General features: G+C 35.4%; 4 protein-coding genes across 4 annotated transcripts; 1 reads left to right on the top strand and 3 right to left on the bottom strand.

Moving 5' to 3' along the window:
- Positions 1 to 3355: 3355 nt before the first annotated feature.
- On the top strand, positions 3356 to 5297 carry LOC140825015 (uncharacterized). The gene is made up of 6 exons (XM_073186486.1): positions 3356 to 3567; positions 3876 to 3946; positions 4072 to 4124; positions 4249 to 4734; positions 4808 to 4898; positions 4978 to 5297. Exons 1-6 carry the CDS (start codon positions 3426 to 3428, stop codon positions 5062 to 5064), a joined length of 930 nt encoding a protein of 309 aa, XP_073042587.1. The 5' UTR covers positions 3356 to 3425; the 3' UTR covers positions 5065 to 5297.
- A 158-nt stretch (positions 5298 to 5455) lies between these two features.
- LOC140825014 (glycine dehydrogenase (decarboxylating), mitochondrial) lies at positions 5456 to 10932 on the bottom strand. Its single transcript, XM_073186485.1, has 15 exons — positions 9492 to 10932; positions 8968 to 9213; positions 8811 to 8888; positions 8632 to 8732; positions 8355 to 8550; positions 8119 to 8244; positions 7803 to 7988; positions 7597 to 7710; positions 7294 to 7446; positions 6913 to 7101; positions 6747 to 6824; positions 6546 to 6671; positions 6361 to 6459; positions 6134 to 6251; positions 5456 to 5672 (listed from the first exon to the last, which is right to left on the bottom strand). Exons 1-15 carry the CDS (start codon positions 10725 to 10727, stop codon positions 5578 to 5580), a joined length of 3141 nt encoding a protein of 1046 aa, XP_073042586.1. The 5' UTR covers positions 10728 to 10932; the 3' UTR covers positions 5456 to 5577.
- Positions 10933 to 16153: 5221 nt separating this feature from the next.
- On the bottom strand, positions 16154 to 19142 carry LOC140825012 (zinc transporter 4, chloroplastic-like). The gene is made up of 4 exons (XM_073186483.1): positions 18886 to 19142; positions 18736 to 18793; positions 17012 to 17721; positions 16154 to 16673 (listed from the first exon to the last, which is right to left on the bottom strand). The coding sequence occupies exons 1-4, from the start codon at positions 18904 to 18906 to the stop codon at positions 16218 to 16220; spliced, it is 1245 nt and encodes a 414-aa protein (XP_073042584.1). The 5' UTR covers positions 18907 to 19142; the 3' UTR covers positions 16154 to 16217.
- A 1027-nt stretch (positions 19143 to 20169) lies between these two features.
- On the bottom strand, positions 20170 to 21600 carry LOC140825013 (uncharacterized). The gene is made up of 2 exons (XM_073186484.1): positions 20541 to 21600; positions 20170 to 20500 (listed from the first exon to the last, which is right to left on the bottom strand). Exons 1-2 carry the CDS (start codon positions 21489 to 21491, stop codon positions 20480 to 20482), a joined length of 972 nt encoding a protein of 323 aa, XP_073042585.1. The 5' UTR covers positions 21492 to 21600; the 3' UTR covers positions 20170 to 20479.
- Between the last annotated feature and the right edge of the window lie 1150 nt (positions 21601 to 22750).

The raw sequence follows: 22750 nt of genomic DNA, 5'->3' as shown, positions 1-22750 counted from the left end.
GGCTACAGATAGGAGAAAAGAAAAGTCATAAATTAATATAAATTAATGCAAGCAAAAGGTCGTCAATAATTTTATTTTTTTTAAAAAAAAACAATATCATGGGAAGTGCCAAAATCACAGATGACCCGTCGGAGATATTATATTATAACACAAAATGTAGTAATTAAATGAAGGAATTGCAAGTTGCACACCTCATCCGAAAAATTACAATTTAAGCAAAAACCAGATCCGAAAAAGTCAACTGCCAGCATGTACTGAAATCACATTCACATCCACTCAAAATAACTTAAAAAGGTCCACAATGCCAATGCCCCATCCATTCTCCATATATATATTAGGAAACCGCAGACGAGGAGAAGACTAAGAAGCCAAGGGGAATTTTATTCATCAGCATTCACCTTATACTGCCTTACTTTTTAATATATGCCAAATTATTAACGAAGAAAAGCGATGAACCATGAGTCTTTTTATCCATGGATCAAGGTCCTAGCTAGCTCCTTTTTTCTATATAAAAATGAAGCCTTTGAAATTCAATAGAATATCGTTTGTCATCCTTCATGCTTCAAGAGATATGTTCATGCGATTCTGGCTCTGATTAATTAGCGCTGTTTGAGGCGCGGAGATTGTCTCCTTTATATCCCAGATAGATGGAGGTCAGAATTATGAGCAGAAAACAATTTAGAAGATGGGGAAAAGAATACCAAAAACATACTATGTATATATGGCTTCAAAGTAAATTCATCTACTTACCTATATATATGACAACAACGAAAGGAGTTTGCATAAAAGAAACGCAAGAAATCAACTTATCGTCTAAAGGGTACAGTCTTTATAAGAAAGAAGTTTTATTGTTGTAGCCAAATCCCTTGACAACCCACTACAAGAAAAATGATTTTCTGCAGCACGTTATCAACAGCGTGCATTAAAAGCACGCTGCGAATAGTGCTTTTAACGACGTGCATAATATGTGCGCTGTTAATATTGTTGTACTTGACAGAAATAACGGCGTGCATCAAAAGCACGCTGCGGAAAGTAATATCTGCGGCGTGCATTTATGTGTGCTGTAAATATTATATACTTTCCGCGGCGTGCGTTTCATGCGCGCCGTTAATCACATATACATTAACGGCGTGCATTAAAAGCACGCTGCGGAAAGTAATATTACATACTATCCGCAGCGTGCCATAATGTGCGCTGTTAATACCCTATGCATTCATGGCTTGCATTGATAGCACGCTGTGGAAAATGTTACGAAATTTTCAATTAGCGACGGTTTTTATATTGCGACGGTATTTAAACCGTCGCCGATCTAAATCGGCGACAGTACAATAAAACACCGTCGCGGTTAGCGACGGTTATCAGTAAACCGTCGCTCCGTGCCATAAATCAGCGACGATTATATATAACCCGTCGCTCATAGCGACGGTTATTTTGGAAAACCGTCGGTAATAGTCGCAAATTGTGTATAAATATCCGATTTCCGTTCCAGTTTCTTACACACTATTTTACCACACTTAGAATTTTTCTTTCTTAAACGATTTTAACTTCGATTTAGGTACATTTTTTTGTTTCGATTTTTGGTTAATTTTTAAGTGTTTTAATTAAGATAATGAGTTTATTTATCATAAGTGTATTGTATTTTTTAAAAAAATTTCTAAATTATAAAAGTAAATTTTTTTTTATTTTTACGCAGATTTTAGCAAACTGTCGCTACATTTAAACACCGTCGCTAATATTTAGCGACAGATTTGTCACAAACCGTCGCTAAGATTTATATGTTTTTTTAACATTAACGGCATTCATTGCACGCTGCAGATAGTGTATTAACGGCGTACATATGCACGCTGTCAATAGTTTAACTATCAACAGCATACTCTGCACGCCGTTAGTAGACTAAACCACAGCGTAAATCGCACGCCGTCAATAGTGTCAAACTTAAGACGGCTTACTCGTTCAAACATATGCTGAGAAAGCTCATTGGTTGATATCATTACTCCAGCAGCAAATTAACCTAACTCTAAACTAAGACCGAGCTTGTCAATACACTGAAACATACACAAATTATGATCTCATAGAGCCAGTCTCTCCAGAGGCCCGTAAATATAAACGTAAGTTATAAATAAATAAATAACAATCAGACTCAAAAAACATGCAATACCACCATAAACGGCAACCATTCTCTTCAAAAAAGACTAACAATACGCATAAGCTGGGTTCTATGTTTCAAATTAACCAACTTCAAATGTTTGATCACGAGTCATTCTAAATTTATTTTGACAGTGTTATCACGGTTAATACACGCATATAATGGCACACACCATAGCTAGGCACATAGAAAGGAGAATGTGGAGTAAGCCACCAAGAACAGCGACAGCAGGAACAACTCGAAGCTGCAATACAATCATATATATATATAGATAATAGATTATTAGCAACTATCCTAGCTATCTGTCAAAACAGATTCATAATTCTAAACCAGAGTATGAAGTATGAATATAGCAGCTGATCTTTCTTGCGGTGAACTCCAAATCAAAGCAAGAAGAAGGAAAATTACACCAAACTGAGCCACCGTTTCAACATAGACGTACAAAATGTGGCAATTACCAGAAATCGTGTGGTAAAAACATTATAACAGCATGGAGTCACACTTTTGCACGAGTTTTTAACTGAAACTAAACATATGCGAACAGTGCATATAATTATGTAAAGCAATTCGATATATTAGACCAAAGGAAGGAACAGTGATATATGAAGTAAATATATATATATAGCGCAAACCTGTTAATCATCTATTATCAGTTGCATGGTTGAAAGAACATAACCAAGATCGATCGAGTGGTAACTCAATTATTAACATCTTATCCTAAGCATTATGACAAAAATAAACTCCCTGCAAGGGATTTGTTCATTATTTGACACAACCGAAGTCAAACATTAAAGACTTATCACCTCTATAAGATACAAAATAACGTGTATATATATATGCACCTTAAATTTTGAGATTCTCCCAATTACATGATATGGTGAAATGTGGATATTATTATCAATAATTTAATAATATTGAGATAAATAGATAATTATCAAGTAAGCCCAAATCTTGCTAGATGATGTGAGCGTTGGTTGGTCTCTGTGTTGGTTGTACCACTAGCATAAGAGATAGTACATTACTTAATCGACATCCATTTGTTAATATGTACGTACATCAAGGTTAGTGTAATGATTGGGTGAAGCTTGCGTTATACCTACACTTTTATATAATTTATTTATTATATGCAAATAATAGCGACAAATCTTAATTTATAGGTTGGTTTTAACAATACGTGGGATTAAATTTTTTAAAGGAAAAATAATGATGATGTTATCACTTTGTAGGTTAAAAAAAAAAGGGTAACACTGGTAAAATATATTTTCCGCGTGAAAGAAAAATGGCAGACAAGCCAAGCAGAGCGTTGTTATTGTACGGAGACGGATTAGCTGGATGGATCGGCCCCGATCACACTCACCTCCATTCCTTCGCTTCTCGGGCATGCTGTGGCTTCTTAGCCCTCCCTCAGGCTCCTCCTTCAGGTCCTGCTGCAGATTTCTTGTTTCTCGTAGATAGATTAATTAGTTGAGCTTCAATCGCTGGAAGAATATTCGATGTTATGAAGTATAGGTGCTACTCGATGCTAAACATAGTCTGTTCCACTGAGATTATTTCAGGGTTGCGGATTATTAAAATTATACCTGAATTTATTGGCCAAGCCATGGTTTTATATTTTTACCAGAATAATTGCTAGGGGTTTCTGGCTTTCCTTTCTCTGTATTTATTTATTCTCGTGAAAGTCCTTTTTTCATTTGTTGTTCGACAAATTTAATTGGAGATTAGATTGCAGGAAATGAGGAAACGAGAATAATTAGGGAGTTTTTAGAGTTGCTAGATGCAAATGAAGCATTTGACAATGAGGTGAGACACTAAGACTGGTCGAGTCTGCTGTTTTATATCTGTGCTGAATTTTACCGGTCGTTGCCATGATGACATAGATGATGAAGCTACGGTGCCTAACAATAATTCCCTTTATGATTCATCAGGATTCAAAAGTGTTATCTCAAGAAAAGTGTGAATTTCTGACCATAAGAGAGAGGTGGAGTACTCCATTCAAATTCCTTCATTTAGCAATGAAATGTGAATTTGTCCTTTATGTTTTCAGTATAACGCAAAAAAAAAACCTTGTTTCCTGGAATTCACTTCTTGGTATTTGATTTTAGGTTCATGGGAATGAAGGCTGCTATGATCACTGACAATTTGAGTTTGAAAACTATTGGAGACAAACTTGGCTTAACTGTGTTCCAGTGGAATGAACTATGCAAAGACTGTCATTCTCAGGCCGGGATACCAGATTTAGCCTCGGGAATACTGGGATTGCTTGGATTCGAAGAAGGGAAGACATTAAATACCAGCCAGTTTGATCTAGTTTTTGCGCATATTGGTGCGAACAAAAAGATTCTCAATTTAAAAGAGATTGAACTTGTAAACAATTTGGCTGGTGAAGTAATGAATATTGCAGAATCTGGAATCGATATAAATTCTCGTTTGCACATGTCTATTATTATGAGCTATGGATCTACCCTTGGGGATGACCCTTTAAATTTTTCCTTACCTTGTGCTGATCCCACAATAAACAGAGAACTTTCATCGGTTGTCCCTCGCCAAAGTTTCATGGTGAAAGGAGGAAAGCCAAGGCAAAATTTTAGGTAAGTGAGGATTACCGAGTTTCATATATCATTTCCTGAGCATTATTTGTCCGTATAATGAAATTATTTACAGGCACCACTCCCCTATGCTGCTTGCTCAGTTTCAGAATGCCGTGACTCGCAAGGATATGGTAGAGATGTTTTCTTTTAGAGATTTTGAAGCGGTACATAGCAAACCTTCATTTGATGTTGGCGCTTGAAAAATTTCTACTTTGAACTAAAATTTGAATTCGTTTAATGCAGAGTGGTGGAAACCTCGTTATACCTGCCGATAGATTGTTACATGAAGTAGCTTTCAAACTTTGGAAGTCGCCAAAGTACGGAGCATAAATGTTGGTTAGGTATAAAGCTGTTGCTGGTAACAAACTTAAGACACGAGCTACCTCGCTGTCTTCACCTCTCCCAGGCCTTCGGTGTTTTTGGGATATTCTGCTGATCAGATTTTTCTCTTGTTTTTCATTTCAATTACAAATAAATGTCCTATGCTTTGAAGCGTGTTCTTAGTATATATCTGTTGGAGTCCCCCACGTGACTCCTATTTGACCTCACACTTTACCAGTTTATTTCCTTTTCATCACAAATCGCCAGGTTTAGGTGCCCTGTAAGAATGGAAAACTAAAAGTTTCCAAACCTGCTGAAACCAAGTTGAAAGCGCGTGCCTCTTTCTAATTGATGCGGCATAATTAGGTTGGATTTGATTCAACGGCATGATTGATTATGATAAAAGAAAGTTGCTATTAGCAACAATTGTATTGCTGATATTGAATGTAAGAGTAAGTATTTTAAACTTCTTATGTACAAGAATAAGACAGAGAAGTGGAACACAAGAATTATTCAATACTCTCATGCAGTGGCTGCAGCTGCTTCTTCAGCCATCTGTGATACTGGAAGGAGAGTGCAGATAAGGTTGCGATCACCGTAAACATTGTCCACACGTCCTGTTATGCAAAACAAAATTGTCATATAGAAATTACAATGCAATCTTGCATTATTAAGTGGTAGAACTCAATTATCTGGGAAACAACTGCCACGCCCCAGGACCCACAAGTTCATTACCCGTGAAGAGGGGATATGTGGGATGGGGTACCACAAGATACTGTATTACAGATTTTATATCATGTTCGTGGTAGGGTTATCAAGCGCTTGTCCTCATGATGATCTCTACCTGTATAAAGCGTGTTGAATGCATTCGAAAAATTTAAGATAAAATTAAAAAACTTTTAGGCATCAGGCATTTGACCATAGATGTATAGTCCTTGGGCCCGAAGTTCATATTTGTTTCATGTTGCATTTTCACTCTTTGCTCTTTCATTATTGTTCAGAAGTTAAAAATAAAGAAAAGAAGGAAAATCCAATCCCAAAAATACAACCAGAAAATACCAATAGCTTCTGGACACACCTGTAGTTGGCCAAAACTTGGCAGTTTTGAGCCATGCAGCAGGGTAAGCTGCGTATTCACGTGAATATGGTTTAGTCCAGGTATCGGCCATGAGCAATGATGGTGGATGAGGAGCCCCCTGGAACAACGACGTATACCATTGAAAACCAGTACCGGCAAACAAATCAAGAAGCTAATATATAAAAATGGATCCCTTTTCCATAAAAGAACCCTAAGTTCAACGATACCTTGAGAACATTGTTGTGGATGTCAGCTTTTCCTTTCTCAATCAGTGAAATTTCTTCTCTGATAGAGATAAGAGCATCACAGAACCTATCAAGCTCTGCCTGTAAATAGAATGAAGCAAATTCAGAATCCCAAATGTGAAAGATGTTCACTGGGAGATAATGATCCGTAAAAACTTTTGTTTCACCTTGCTCTCACTTTCTGTAGGTTCAATCATAAGCGTACCAGGAACTGGCCATGACATTGTCGGTCCATGAAATCCATAGTCAATTAGACGTTTTGCAACGTCTTCAGGCTCAATTCCAGCAGTATTCTACGGTAAAAAAGTGCCACTCTAAATAAGAAATTAAATGGATGCTTTACATGGATGAAGATGAGGAAGAATCACCTTAAATCCTCTCAAATCTACAATGAACTCGTGGGCAACTGTCCCGTTGACGCCTCGGAAAAGAATGGGGTAATGATTCTATTAAGCCAAAAAGGAATTTAATGTTAGTAGATATATATTTAGGGCCAACATTTTACTAGAGATGAAGGGTTCAAGAACCAGAGACCTCCAACCGTTTTGCCATGTAGTTTGCATTCAAGATAGCTATCTTAGATGCATCAGTTAACCCCTTTGATCCCATCATGGAAATATAAGTGTATGATATGGGTAAAATGAGAGCAGAGCCCCATGGTGCGGCAGAAATAGTACCAAGGGGCTGAGATTGAGGCGGTGCTGGTATACCTCCTGTGGGTATCTGCATTTATCATTTTAAAGCATGTGTCAACCATGAGTGACAGGGAACTGAGACGGGGCAGAGGTGGGAACAGTGGTTGGTTTATGTTTGGGATGTGAAAGCATGTATTTTCAAGAAAAAAATCACACTTGATATTTATAAAAAAAATCACGTCACAATGACAGATACTGATCCGTAATGATTTTTACTTACCACAGGATGTGATGGTAGAAATGGTGCTAGGTGCTGCTTCACCCCAATTGGCCCCATACCAGGTCCACCTCCACCATGGGGAATACAAAATGTTTTATGGAGATTGAGATGGCAAACATCGGCACCGATAAATCCGGGGCTTGTCAAACCAACCTGTTTAAGCACAAAAAGGATTGAATAGGTCTGGAAAAACACACCATCTTTTTTGGCAGATACGATAGAAGTTTAATAATAAAGCAAAGAGTTGTCTGTGCTAACAGCTTATGCATGGCGTATGGGCGCAGAACGTAAGGCTTACAGTACCTGAGCGTTCATGTTAGCTCCATCCATGTAAACCTGTCCACCATTGTCGTGAATTATTTTGCATATTTCATCGATGCCTTCCTCATAAACTCCATGAGTTGAAGGATACGTTACCTGTATTCAGGAAGAATATTTATTAACAATACCCATACAAAAATTACAAAGAAGCACATTGAGAGAACTGTGAGAATGATGGTTATCCACACCATAAGAGCAGCTAAGTTTTCTTTATTTGCTTCTGCAGCTTTCTGTAGCTCTTCGATGTTAATATTTCCCTTTGCATCAGTTCCAACTGCAACGATTTTCATCCCACACATGGCAGCACTTGCAGGGTTTGTTCCATGTGCCGACACTGGGATGATACACACGTTTCGGTGGTGGTCTCCTCTAGACTACATCAGAAGTTTACTTTTAAAGAAAGTCATTGATATCAAAAGTGAGGTCGAGTGCAAATAAATCCCAAGATTGACATTGTACACATTCGCTACATTTCTAATGTCTCATGGAGGTAGCCAAAAATACCATGTGATATGCCCGGATAACCATAAGTCCTGCATACTCTCCTGCAGCACCGGCATTGGGTTGCAGAGAGAAGGAATCAAACCCAGTAATTGTGCACAGCATTTCACCCAAATTTTTGAACATTTCCTGAAAGAAGAATATTATAGTTCATCGATGTGTCGTGAAAAGTGATGTATGAAATTCTACTTACTAAGATAAAGATAGAGGAAAGCCATAATTAAAATAGTTAAACTAACTTGGTATCCCTTGGATTGCTCAACTGGGGCAAAAGGATGAAGGTCTGCAAATGCAGGCCATGTCACCGGCATCATCTCTGTCGTTGCGTTCAGCTTCATTGTACAAGACCCCAATGGAATCATGCTGTGGCACAACGATAGATCCTTTGACTGAAGCCTATGAAGGTACCTTAGAAGCTCATGCTCTGTATGGTACCTACAAATTCAACGTAGACGTTAGATTTTCCCTTACAGACAATGATCCCCATGATCGACCCTTCATTTAATTTGGCCTTACGAGTTGAATATAGAGTGAGTGAGGTATGGGCTCCCCCTCACTAGCCCTGAAGGAATTAGATTTTGAACCTCCGATGCAAGAGACTCAGCAGTAAACGTTACCTGTTAATCATGATTATCAACCTTATGTACTAAACTAAAGCTTTAACCCTTGTAGAAGGAAACAAGCATCGCACTTACAGGATTACCACCGGCAAATACTTTAAACAGCTTGTCCACGTCTTCTAAGGTGGTTGTTTCGTCAAATGAAACGGTGATCTGAGTCATAAAGTGGTAGATTTTTTAGAACTAATTATACTTACATATCAAGACACACAATGATTAATGGCGTGCTTACAGTATTATTGTCCGCAATACGTAAGTTTATTTCACTCTTGTAAGCCGCATCAGCAATGGCCTTTGAGTCTGCTGATTTGATCTTCACAGTATCAAAGAAGGGAAGGTTCTGGACTTCTACAGTCCCAAGCTTTTTCAATCCAGCAGCAAAGGTTGCAGCCAGTCCATGGACCCTTTGGGATATAGTTTTAAGGCCTTCTGGTCCATGATAAACAGCATACATGGCGGCCATGTTTGCAAGTAACGCCTACATAAACAGAAAAGGATCTATTCAACGTGAGTATTTGCTGCATATACTTTTAAGCAGGAACTAGATATAGACCAATTTAATCCATCTATAAGCTGGAATAGTGTTATTTTTTCCTATCATCTCACTTTTGAGTTTAGAAGCAATTTCAGTGAAGTTGAAACACTGGCAGTGTTAAAAAACACATCTTTGCATGAATTTGAGGACCAGGGTAGGAAAAAGATTATACACAGAGAAATCTTGAAAAAACAAACACAAGGCAGAGGAAGATCACACACCTGAGCGGTGCAAATGTTGCTCGTAGCCTTGTCACGACGAATATGCTGCTCCCTCGTCTGCATAGCCATACGAAGAGCAGGCTTTCCTGAAGAATCAACACTAACCCCAATGATTCTTCCGGGCATCATCCTCTTATACTCTTGGGAAGTAGCCAAGAAAGCAGCATGTGGCCCTCCATAACCCATCGGTACACCAAATCTTTGAGCCGAGCCAACCGCAATATCTGCACCCAACTCACCCGGTGGCTTCAACAGTGTCAAAGCCAGTAAATCAGAGGCCATGACAACCTTAACCCCATTGACATGAGCATTCTTAATGAACTCCCCATAGTCCAAAATCTCACCCTCGGTCCCCGGATACTGAACCAGCACGCCGCAGACGTCCCCTGACTTATAATCAATCTCGTTAACATCCGAAACGACAACCTTAAGGTCAAATCCATCAGCTCTAGTCTTGCACACATCGATGGTCTGTGGGTGACAATTACTAGCAATGATAAAAGTCTTCTTCTTCCCCTTCTGAATATTGTTACACATAGCCATAGCCTCAGCAGCCGCAGTCCCTTCATCGAGCAAGGAAGCGTTCGACATGGGCAGAGCGGTGAGATCTGTCACCATTGTCTGAAAATTCAACAAGGATTCGAGTCTCCCTTGTGCAATCTCAGCCTGATAAGGCGTATACTGAGTATACCACCCTGGATTCTCCATTATATTCCTCAAGATTACGGGGGGTACATAAGTATTATAATATCCCATTCCAATATATGACTTAAAAATCTTGTTTTTAGATGCCAAATCTGTCATGTGTTCAAGCATCTGTGCCTCTGTCAAGCCCTTGTCAAAAACAGGCAACGCCATCTTATCAATACGAATAGATTTAGGCACAGTTGCATCAATTAGTGAATCAAGACTATTGAACCCCACAGATTCAGCCATTGTGGATTGTTCCTCCGGCGTGGCCGAGTTATGGCGGCGGGGGAAGGTGTCGCTCGGCTTCAGGGCCTCAACAGAAATGGATCGGGTGCTCGTGTAATGCACCAAACTCCTCGGATTCGAATCAGAAAACCTGAAAACATTGCCGCCACCTGGAACACCGCTCGGAGATAACGAGGAAACGTACCTGGAGGATTTGTACATTGATACTGGGCTGGTCGATACGCCGCCGCGTGGCTGCTTGGATTCTGAAACCAGGCGTTTGAGAATGGCCTGGTTCACCAGTTTGCGGGCGCGCTCCATTTTTTATGCAGATTCTCCTTAAAATGGAAAAAGGAATGCAACACCCCAACAAGGGATGGATGGAAGATGGAGAGAAAAATGATCCCCAAAGCTAGCTTGGCTTCGAGCTGTGTTCTTGTTCTAACAGTGTCTCTCTTCTCTTGCAATATGACATGAAAAATGTTTTCCTTTTTATAGTTTTTTTTATTATTATAATTATATTAATGTTCTGAGAGTGCGGAGCTGATAAAGGGTTGCTGAGGTTCTCACTTGTTTGTTTTTTTTTTTTTTCTTTATATATATATATGTGTATATATATATATATGTATGTGTGTGTGCGCATGAATATTAATATAGTTTTGAAAATATTAAAATATAAAATTGAAAAATAAAATTAATGCTTCCACAATTTCAAGATTTGGTGGAATAGGTGACTCGTCTCCAACTTGGGGAAAGGGACAAGGGGATTTTGGGGTGTGGTTTAAATGTCGAGGCTATCGCGGCCAATGGTTTTTTGGTAAAAATCCTGCCTTTAGTGAATTCACTTGTATTACTAAATGCCCAATTGGATATGTAACGAATGGAAGGGAGAGATGGGCAAAGAGATTGAGATTCAATGGATCAAAATGAATGCATTTGGGAATTGAATTTACATGGTTTATACAAATTTCATGTTTCTTGCTTGGCTGATTCTCTTTCACACTTGGCTTATCTTAATTTCTCACCTCACATGAACAAAACTAGGGATGCCAATAAAAAAAACAAAGTTATCATCTTGAATTTAAATTATATCTTATGTGATTTCTGCAAATGTTTCCTTCATAAAAAAAGAACTAATATTGGCCATATAGGATTATTAATCAATTGTAATGGGTCGAAACAAGGCTTCACTATTTGTCGTAAATTATAAGATTCGGGAAAAAAAAAAACTTTAAATTTAAAATTTGTTTTGACTCTTGAAATTATGTGTGCGTGTATAGATTATATACTTGTGTATTTGTTATTTTGTCAAAAGAATACTCATGTATTCGAAAAAAAATTTATTTACATAGACAAAAAGTTACAACATAAGCCATGAATAACTCGATAAAGGGTAAAAACCACATTTACTAAAAAAATGAAATTTTAAATAAAGGATGGATATTGCGCTTGGATACAAAAGCTTTTACTGTAAAATAATTTTTTTTTTTAAAAAAATGTGTGTTAGGTTGTGCTTTTTTCACACACACACACACAAAAGCTACCAAGAAGCCAAAAGACCAAAAATATAAATATTACGCTTTTGACTAAATTATGTGTTTTTTGCCATATTTTAAAAAATATATATATATTTTTAAATAAATTATTTAATATAAAACTGTATTTAATATTTGTTAGTACCAATTAAGAAAATACATGTTTAAATCAAATGCTTTTGCATTTCGATTCTCAAGGTCGATCCTACTAAATTTAATACTTGAAATGAACAACAAGGTATGAATCCTGGATCACAGCGAATTTTATAGACGAAAAGAAAGATAGATAGATATGTAAAAATAAATGAAAGATGTTTAATTTCCTAACTTTGGTTGGTGGCTTGAGAATCAATGGGGGAGTTGGTGGTGAATCTTGTCTTAGGCTGAAATCTGATTCTGGGCCATAGCATCACTTCCTATGAAATCTACGGGTTCCGTTGGAGCAATTTGGATCAATAGAAAAATAAAAATCAAAATCGGATAAAATACGTGTGAAGAATATGTACATAAATAACGATTGTGGTTTTCGAAATTTTAATTGAAACCCGAAAACTAAAAACAATCAGATCTAGACCAGTGTGATATCTAATTTGATTTATAAAAAATTTATCTCAGAATTCGATTCATATATTTACGGATACTAGATAAAAGCACGTGCGTTGCACGTTGAGAAATAGAATAATTTGTATATGATAATTTTATATAAATATGTTTAAATTATTTTTGAAATAAGAATAACTTTAAATAGATAAATAATTAATTATTTGGTTACAATCGAAATCATCACATTTTCTTGTCTTTGATTTGAAGACTTCTTGAAATCTTTTTGTCCGTCGGTTTTATCTTCTTATCTCTTTTTTTTGTACTCGGCAATTGGTTCTTCATCTCGAATCTCCATTTCATCTTCGTCCTCATGGATCTTCATGTTTTTGTTGCTGTTTATTTCATTTGATTTTTCTACATTTGGTGCTACACTGTCTTGTTTAGTTGTCTTGATAATCTTCCGAGATCTCCGTTTCTTGATATTGACATTTGTTGTTGGATAATTGTCATGTATCTCAATAGCTTCTGCCACAATTTTTAACATTTCATCACGTTTTTCCACTGAATTATCCAACTTGAACAAGAATGTGTGGAGCTTGGAGCTTGGTTGATTTAGTGAATCTTTATATTGGTTATTTGGTAAATTCTGCATTGAAAATTTTTATTGTTAGATGCAATATTTATGTAGATATAAAATCATTTGTTTGTTTTATCTTATATATGGTCATGAATTTGAATGAAATCTTCAATAGAACATCCAACAAAAGACGCTGCAACTTTTCCAAATAATGTTATTATTGCGATCTCATTCTCATCTTCAATTGTGATTGTTATTCTATACATGTAACATAAAGAAGTAAAGTAATGATCACATTTTTTTATTGTGATCTAAAACTTGGGTTGTGTATTGGTAATTTGTTTTACATAAAAACGATTTGAATTCATTTTTATTTCTTTTTTTCTATTCATTTGATGTATATGAGTAATTATTACACATAAAACTAATTTAAACTTATTTTGATTCTTTTGAAGTGTTTTTTTATTGTACCAAACAATTATTTGTGTTTGTCATGCATAGGGTTTTACAATTTGGCAAATTGACAGGCACGTCAATGCAATCCTCATTATGTTCACCATTTGCTTAGTATAGGCCTTTGCACGATAAATCACAATTATAATAAATAAATATTGCGTCGTGGGTAACAAATATAACTTTTGACATAAATATTAAGCAATATTCGAACTAAAAGATAAATCTTTCACTATCATTCAGTTTTGTTAGGTTAAGCGTGCAAGAGTGAGAGTAGCATTGGGATGAGTGAACTCCTGTGAAGTTTTCGTGAGTTACGCTGCTGACATTGTGTCGCTTATTTTAAATTTCATTAAAGATATAATTTTTTAAAAAAAAACTGTAAATTTCATTCCAAAAATAAAATTTCATTTTTCTTCAATTATTATAAAATTCATTAATACCTGAAAAGGAAAAAAAAAAGACATTTATTTATTAATATTATTTAACGAAAATAACGACATAAATGTAAACTGACAGTTTTATTATAGTTTTCAATTTTATTAGTCGTGTTTATTTAAGTTATTAATGTATATTAATTTACTCAAGTTTAAAATAAAAATTGCATAAAAACTTCTACGAGGCTGTTTCACAGGAACATGTCTCATATCCTACCCTAATCATGAAAAATCATTGTTTTTTCACTCAACAAATTGACCGGTGACCCATCTGAAGGATATATACTTGAAACCGGCTCTCATAAAACCAATTCAAAAATTGGAGAACTATAAAAATTCATAAAAAAAAAAAGAGAAGTCAAACAAAAAGAATTATTTTTAAAATAAGGATATAATTCATTCTGTGAAAATATATTGTAAATTTTATTATTCTTCTACTCATTTTAAATTATATTAAATATGTATTTTTTTAAAACAAATAAAGTGTAAATTTCATTTCAAAAAATGGTGGCTAAATTTAATTTTGTTCAATTTTATTTAGAATTAATTGATAGTTGGGAAAAAAAAATAACAATAGAATATGTATTTATTATTATTTCAAATTTTATTAAAGATATTATTTTTTAAAAAAAATGATGTGTAAATTTCATTCCAAAAAATGAAGGTTTAATTTAAATTTCATTCTAAAAACTGGTCGCTAAAATTTATTTTTCTTCAATTTATTTTAAAATATATTAAATAATAGATGGAAGAAAACAAACAAGCGAAGAGAAGTATATTAATTATTATTATTTACATTATTCATAGATGTTAATTTATTTAAGTTAAAAATAAAATTGACACAGAAACTCCTATGAGGTTGTTTCACGAGTGAATTTTGTGAAACATGCCTTATATCTTACTTGAATCGTGAAAAAAAAGAGTATTTTTTCACTCCTGAAATAACTGGGTCAGCCCCTCTCAGGACTATATAAATGTCTCATATAAATAGAGTACAAATTTCATCACAAAAAATGAAGACTAAATTCACTTATCTTCAATTTATTTTAAATTACATTAATTAATAGATGAAAAACATATAAAACCAATAATAATAATAATAATGGAGTGCAAATTTCATCAATAAAATGAAGGTTAAATTTCATTTTTCTTCAATTTATTTTAAATTTTATTAATTAATTAATATATGAAAAAAACAAAAAATAAACATGTATTACTGAAGAATGAAGGCTGATGCTAAATTTTTTTAATTTTTTTTCTTCAATTTAGTTTAGATTTAATTAATTAATAGATTAGAAAAGACTAAAATTCATTTCTCTTCAATTTATTTTAATTTCATTTTTCTTCAATTTATGTAAATTCACAATTCACATTTACACACTCCATATTTAATTTTATTTTAAATTTCATTAATTAATAGATGAAGAACATGAAAAACAACAAAAAAATTAAATATGGAGTGTGTAAATGAAGGTAAGGATATTTATGTAAATTAATTTTATATTAATTTATTTTAAATTTTATTAATTATTAATTAAAACAACAAAAAAATTAATATGGAATGTGTAAATGAAGGCAAGGATATTTTTGTAAATTCATTTTATTTTAATTTATTTTAAATTTTATTAATTAATTAATAGATGAAAAACATGGAAAACAACAAAAAAATTAAATATGGAATCAATAAATGAAGGTATGGACATTTTTGTAAATTCACAATTCACATTCATATATTTATATAGATATATATATATATATATAGATATAGATATAGATATAGAATAGTTGAAAAACATGGAAAACAAAAAAAATTAAATATGGAATGTATAAATGAAGGTAAGGATATTTTTGTAAATTCACAATTCACATTCATATATTTATATAGATATAGATATAGATAGATATAGAATAGATGAAAAACATGGAAAACAACAAAAAAATTAAATATGGAGTGTATAAATGAAAGTAAGGATATTTTTGTAAATTCACGATTCACATTCATATATTTATATAGATATAGATTATCTTTCTGCGAGCATTAATAAGTAAGAAGGAAACGGCCTTTTTACATATTTTTATATTTATTTATAGGAGAAGCTCCAGATGCTGTCCGATTCCTCAGCTCGCTCTTTGTCTCGCAAATCTCAACCTGAAAATATTCTTTTGAGTGCAAGTAAAGACAGATGTTGGACTGGAAGCGGGTATTATCAATTATGTCCTTGCGAAATCTGATATCGTCCAAAAACCAAAGATGAAAAGGCAAAAATTAAGCCCACAACGCAAGTAAAGACATCAGTGTGGCACCTATGAACAAAGCAAAATAAGACAACACTTGAAGCCTCACATTGCAGCTCATCCTCTTGCTCAAGAAATCAGCAGCAATCAAATCCACCAAAGCCATGTACACAAGAATTCCAGCAGATATTGAGTCGAAGATTCCTTCGATAACTAGAGCTCGAGGGCTGTCGGAATTATAAATCGAAGAAATCCCCATCCCTACAGAAATCCCGATGGGGGTCGTCAAGGCAAAAAAGCATGCCATTATTGTCGAATGAAGGGTCCTAAAACGAGCCTGTGAAATGCAGCCTCCTAGAGCGAAGCCCTCAAAGAATTGATGAAACGAGAGTGCTCCAATCAACGGTTTAACAGTACACGGGCTGTGTGAAACTCCAAGGGATAGACCGATGATCACAGAATGTGAGACAATCCCAAGTTCTAAAACCTGCAAACGATAATATTTCTCAGAAGCGACGAAAGTTTGTATCAATTCTGAAATCAGGAAATGAGGAACATTTTCTTGTCATCAAATCTCCAAGACTCCTAGTCATATGGATGACGATGGGTAGATTCATGCATATTCCCAAGTCCATCGACACCCCTAGAGAAAATTGTGAAATACAAAATTTATGAATTAAATTACTGGGAAAAAATGGATGGTGATGGAAGCGGTCATTTCAGAAATCAAAACTGACTGGTGGTGAGAACAATCCAAGCGACGAAATTTGTTTTTAAAAAGATAATAAATATTTCCATTTGGGGTGGTGCGGGTTAGTTCCATACCTGTGAAACAACTATGTGTCTAATGCCCGCGTCATCTTCTCCGTTTCCAATCCCATATGAGTGGGAATGACCGTGTGAATGCTCTGGAATGCGCCCTTCACAAGCCCCCTCTTCTTGTGAGTGGCTGTGTCTGTGATGTGCCGCATGTGCATGCATTCCCACAATGTGCATCGCACCACCTTCTTCTTCTCCAAACACTTTACTTTTCCACCCCCTTGGCTCCGCTTGAATGATCCCTGATTCAGAAATCGCATCTAACGAATCAGTCCGAGCAACAATTTGGCTTTGCCTATCCTGTTTCCTCGCATAGTACTGAGTACCGATAAAATCAGCTAATAACGTAGCCAATGCAGCCATCATTGCAATAAAACCAGAAAATGGAAACTTCGACCATGGCATTTTCGGAAGACAAGGGCTCGTCAAGGATGATGTGGCATCGGGTAACATGTGGACAAATCCTGTGGCGAGGATTACACCGGCGGCGAATGCTTTGGCAGCTACAAAGAGATTTGAATCAGTCCTGAGGAACCGGCGTTTCTTGCCAAGTAGAGGAATGGCCACACCACAGACTCCTGCAGTCAGAATGGCTGCAATCGCCACCATTTTAAGGATTAGAGCATAGACTGCATCCCGACATCCTTCCGACTCCTCGTCTTGAGGGCCACATACAGTGTTGGACATGGATTGAGAAAGCTTTTGTTGAAACAAGTCTATTAAAACACCAGGAAAAAAGACATGAGGAAAATTAAACTCGTATGGGAGACAAACGATTTAGATGGCTAGCATGGAAATTGTAACTAACAAGGGACGGAACCAGAAATCCGAGGGGGGAAGATACAAGACTTTAGAAAAATAGCACATAAAATTTCAAACTTTTTTTCTCTTAGAGGGGCCATTGGTTTAGTTCTGTGCGTTCAGAATCCTATAATTATTGGAATTCGGTCTATGAAAAGCATATAAATTTTGGAACCTCGGTAGATCAAAATCAATAAACAGAACCCCTGAGAAAAAAAAAATAGAAATGAAATTGAAACTTCGAGACTGTATAATAACACACAATCTGGACAATTTGTTCGTTGCTCATAAATGGAAAACGGCAAACAGCACATATTTGGCGAAACTGAGAATTCCCAAACAGAAACAAAAGATCTCTCAAGACCTAAATTAAGACAACAGATTTTCAGAAACAAAATCAAAGGTATGAATCCTATACTTGCCACAAACACAAAAGACTGTCGACAAACAACATCATCCGACCAAATAACTAACATACACGATCCTGAATAAGCATGTCTACGAGAAATCATTTCCAGGTGATCATAGGTTCATGTATTTTGAAAGTTGATCGTCCCATACCTGGGCACAACACATAATGCTGATAAGAAACGGGAAAATAGCACAAGAAACCTTCATTGAATCAAATCAATGAAATACAGTCCTAAACTGCTTCGAACACAAACAATTAAGCTGATTATCTTAGACAATTCGAAGGATATGAAAATTCAACCAAAATCAAAATTTGTCAACATGTAAGAAAAAGAGTGGAACTTAAACGACATTATAAAACAGTGAAAATCGAGATATTAGGCAAGTCATACGACAAAAATTTCTCTTAAATAAACCCCATTTCTTGACTCCAAGATAAAATGCAAAACCAAGAATCCAGAGATCAATCTTTTTCACGCATCCACAAACTTTAAGGTAAAAAAATCAAAAAGATTTACCCGAGTAAAACCGTATGTTCCCTCTGAAATTCCCATTCCAGATCACCGGCAACAAATCCTATAGAACAATCACCAGAATTCCCAATTAAAAATGACAGAAAGATCATATTTGAAAGCGAAACCACACTTAATCGCAACAAAAGAGAGAACCTCGAGAAATGACATGGGCATCAAACCCCTCGATTTATTTTCACCCTTTTTGAGTCTTGCGTCAAATTCAGCAGAGTGCCGAAACAAAGCACGAAACTCGAATAAATAGATAGAATCAAATAAGATTGCTGACGAGCTTATATACGTGAAATCGTGGGAAGGAACAAAAAAGGGTCATCTGAAAGAGATGTCGACATTCTTGAATGGCGGAGAGGACGGAACCACATAGTGTCGACACTTCGTGAAACAAAATTGTACAAGTCTAGTCAAAAATATGACAGCACTTTTTTTTTTTTTTTACTTTTTAAATTAAATTGTGCGCTTTGTCAATAATAATTTGTTTATTTTTTTTTAAAGTAAGTTTGTTCTCAATTAACTCAAAACTATTATTTGAGTTTGTCAATAAATATTCTTAAATGTAATATAAAACACAAATAAAAATTAATATTATTCTAAACTTTTTAGATCAAGTTATTTTTCATTATTTTATAGCACGGATTCTTACTTTTCTATAAGTTAAAAAATAATTAATTATAATATCCAATAAAAACAGAAATCTTAAAATAAAATAGCATAAAAATATAACAATTATTGCTAAAGTTATATTTTTAACTTCAGGCTCCCATTCTTATTTTTAACTTCATAGTATTTATAAGTTAAAATATAATTAATTATAGTATCCAAAATAAAACTTATATAAAACATTGTTCCACTTCCTATTTTTAACTTCAGGCTCCCATTCTTGCTAAAGTTTAAATATAAAATACATCCTTATGGGATTCCAACACCTATTTCGATCTTCTTTTCTTTTTGTCTGAAACAATTATTAAAAAGTTGTAATGAAATATCTAAAGCACGACATGTGTGTATTTTGGAATGTTTAGTGCATTGGTGGAGTGGTGGTTTCGGACAAAACAAATTTATCAAAAAATTCTTGTATCCAAGCCCTTGACCCGACCAAATCTTTATTATATATATATAACAGAAATAATTTATCGATAGGATTGCTATGAAACTTTTATTATATGGGTTTGAAATTGTAATCAAAAAATGTTTTTCTATATATGCCACTTTCTATTCAATCATTCTACCACAAGGAGACAGTTTTGGTTCATGCAAATATATAATTGTTATTTTACAATGTAATAGTTGGGTATACATTGAGAACAGCGACACTTTTATTACAAAATTGTTGATCTTCCATGTAAGTTGAGCCTCTAAGCCAACAAATGGATAACTTCTGAAACTACAAAACCAAGATAAAACCCACCAAGAAACAACTGCTAAAAACTGAAATTCCCACTATATTAATGAACACAAACCGCACATGTAAAGCATGCAAAAGTAGATTCAAAGCTGCCAAATATTCAATCAATCTAGCATGTCTCCAATTCACAGTTTTTTCATTATAAAGGAAATATATCATTAGTCATTGGCTACCACAAAATAAGGGGTGGTCGTGTGGAGTTGTCGAATATATAAACCTAACACAGACAAAAGATGTAGCAGCATCTGCGAGTGCTTTCCTTGACAAAAGGCTAATTTGAAATCCATATTGATCCCCACCTCAATACGTTTCACAATGGAATTAACTTTAGGATAATCGACTAGCGGACTTACTCCATTAACTAACTTTAGGATAATCGACTGGCGGCCTTACTACGTGTAAAGTAAAAGGAAGATGCCACGCCCTTGGATTTTGCCTCCTGCTTCCTTTGCTTCTTTCTTGATGGCTCCTGCAAAATATTCTCCCTACCACGGCTAGAAAATGAAAACTTGACGAAAGAAGCTATTTTTTCACACTCTTTGCCATCCAAAGTTACATCTTTACGCCACAATGCCAATTTCTTGACGAGGGAGGGCAATCGCTTGCCATACCCGCCAGCAACAGCAGAATCTTTCATGACAGAAACCAAGTATTGAGCCAAATCGTAATTTGAATCGCATAACGACATTTCATTGATCTCAGTAGTTGGTAACAACCCGGGTACCCGATTTTCATCATCCGAGACTCCGACCCCGAGCGACGCAGAGAGATAACACGTTTCTCGTTCGGGGGTGAAACACAGTGTATCTTGGTAGTTGACAACACATGGAGGAAGAATTTCTCGTTGTTGGACCGGCGAATCCATATGGCGTGGAGAGTCTCGGTTACAGCTGATAAGTGTTTCATGGAGCAGGGTTTCAGAATGAGGAGGAGCAGCAGCAGTTACAGAGTCACTATAGTTAAAGGAAGGCGGAGGCGAAAGTTGAGGAGAAGAAGCAACATTAGCGAGAGAAGCAGTAATATCAGGAGACGGCAGTGGTGAATCGTGAGGAGTAAAATCAGGGCAAAGTGGTGGAGAATGGAGTAGCAAAGGTTCAGGCGAAGGATGGGTAGTAGTAGCAGGGGGTGAATAAGGTATGGAAGAAGAAGGGAGTTCAGGAGACGGGGCATCGTAACAGAGATAACGGGGGAGGAGGTGGTGGGGGATTGGGCCAAAGTGTTCCTCGGGGGGGCAGGGAGGCGGCGGGAGGGAGAGGAGGAGGGGGCGGGGCGGGAGTGAAAAGGCGGCGATGCCGCAGAGATGCGAGAGGTCGGCGTAGGGGTCACTATTCATGTTCATTGCAGAAAATAGGGAAAGTGAAAGGGAAAAGCAATTTAAAATTCACTACTCATCACAAGAGCGAAATCGATGCCTATTTCCAATATATTTATGGGCCCAATATGAAATGAAACTGAAAATCAAGAAAAATGATATTTGTTTGAATTGGGCTAATAGTTTTTACCACTTATGGGCTGACTTTGGGCCCAATTAGAATGAAACCAAACAATGAATGCTATATTATATGGAAAAAAAAATAGGAATGAAAATAAATAATAAATGTGAGTGCCAATGCTGTTAAGAAGAATTTGTAATTGCAAAGATCAAATAAATTGCGAAGCCAAAATAGCTCTATAAAATGAAATTTTAGCGACTCAATTTCAAGATAATTCAGTTGTTGAAAATATAACTAAATTATTCTGGCACGAGGACAGACCATGCCGTGAAAAATGGTACAGAGGTGCATTAACCACGTCCTATGGGAACAGCACTCCCCACTTTGATGTCCTGCTGTCTTCATCGACTCGACTCAAACTCAACTCCCACTATTTTCTATTTTGTCCATTTCTCACTCCCCTCGACACGTTTGATTTAGCAACAAACAACCACATGTTCTAAGATCATTGATGCCCTTTTCAGTAAGCTAGGCTAATTGGCTTCAACAATATAACGTTGACATGTTTTATGCGCAACATTTTCAGTTAATAATCATTTTTGCAACCAGAAAAGCAAGAATTCTTCAATATAATTTTATTATTTTTCTAAAAAACATATGTATATAAAATAATTATTCAATAGGTTAAATTGTTGCCTCATCGTAGATATTAATATCATATATTGATTATCAAATTATAGAGATTAGTTATATCAAGGGGAATAAAACATCCCAAATGTAAGATAGAAAAATACACCGATCACAAAATCACATAGTTTTAATATCATATTTGACAAATCGATATTTCCTAAAAAAAATTAAAAATCGGTACAAGTGTTCGTTAACATCAACGTTTCCTAATCAAAGTCTCTAAATCCATTGGATTTGGATAGGATGCCAAATATGAATTTACATATATTAATGATTAATTAATATACCCAAGTAATAAGTTTGAGGCGCATGGACCTTTCCCTAAATTTTATCATATTTTGGGAGAGACACCAACTCCACCCACCACTCTCATTTTCTACTACCAGGCATAAAACACATTAGTTCCCACTCAAAAAGAACATATATCTTTATTTTTCTAAAAGAAGTGAACCAAACTTTTTTTTTATCACAGACA

The sequence above is a fragment of the Primulina eburnea genome, chromosome 3, assembly GCF_022965805.1.
Source record: "Primulina eburnea isolate SZY01 chromosome 3, ASM2296580v1, whole genome shotgun sequence".
NCBI lineage: Eukaryota > Viridiplantae > Streptophyta > Magnoliopsida > Lamiales > Gesneriaceae > Primulina > Primulina eburnea.
The sequence above is the reverse complement of the archived record's forward strand: the minus strand, read 5'-3'. Positions and strand labels throughout refer to the sequence as shown.

Bases quoted from the DNA above. Each gene is read 5' to 3' on its own strand.
- LOC140825015 (XM_073186486.1), top strand. From the start codon at position 3,426: ATGGCAGACAAGCCAAGCAGAGCGTTGTTATTGTACGGAGACGGATTA. The intron at 3,947-4,071 runs GTGAGACACTAA...ATGATTCATCAG, and splicing joins ATGAAGCATTTGACAATGAG to GATTCAAAAGTGTTATCTCA. The intron at 4,125-4,248 runs GTGGAGTACTCC...ATTTGATTTTAG, and splicing joins TTTCTGACCATAAGAGAGAG to GTTCATGGGAATGAAGGCTG.
- LOC140825014 (XM_073186485.1), bottom strand. From the start codon at position 10,727: ATGGAGCGCGCCCGCAAACTGGTGAACCAGGCCATTCTCAAACGCCTG. The intron at 9,214-9,491 runs GTGTGTGATCTT...CTGTTTATGTAG, and splicing joins GCAACATTTGCACCGCTCAG to GCGTTACTTGCAAACATGGC. The intron at 7,711-7,802 runs GTGTGGATAACC...TCCTGAATACAG, and splicing joins AAAACTTAGCTGCTCTTATG to GTAACGTATCCTTCAACTCA.
- LOC140825012 (XM_073186483.1), bottom strand. From the start codon at position 18,906: ATGCCCATGTCATTTCTCGAG. The intron at 18,794-18,885 runs GTTCTCTCTTTT...ATTGTTCTATAG, and splicing joins TGCCCATGTCATTTCTCGAG to GATTTGTTGCCGGTGATCTG. The intron at 17,722-18,735 runs GTAAATCTTTTT...GTGTTTTAATAG, and splicing joins GAACATACGGTTTTACTCGG to ACTTGTTTCAACAAAAGCTT.
- LOC140825013 (XM_073186484.1), bottom strand. From the start codon at position 21,491: ATGAACATGAATAGTGACCCCTACGCCGACCTCTCGCATCTCTGCGGC. The intron at 20,501-20,540 runs GCCGCCAGTCGA...TAATGGAGTAAG, and splicing joins TTTACTTTACACGTAGTAAG to TCCGCTAGTCGATTATCCTA.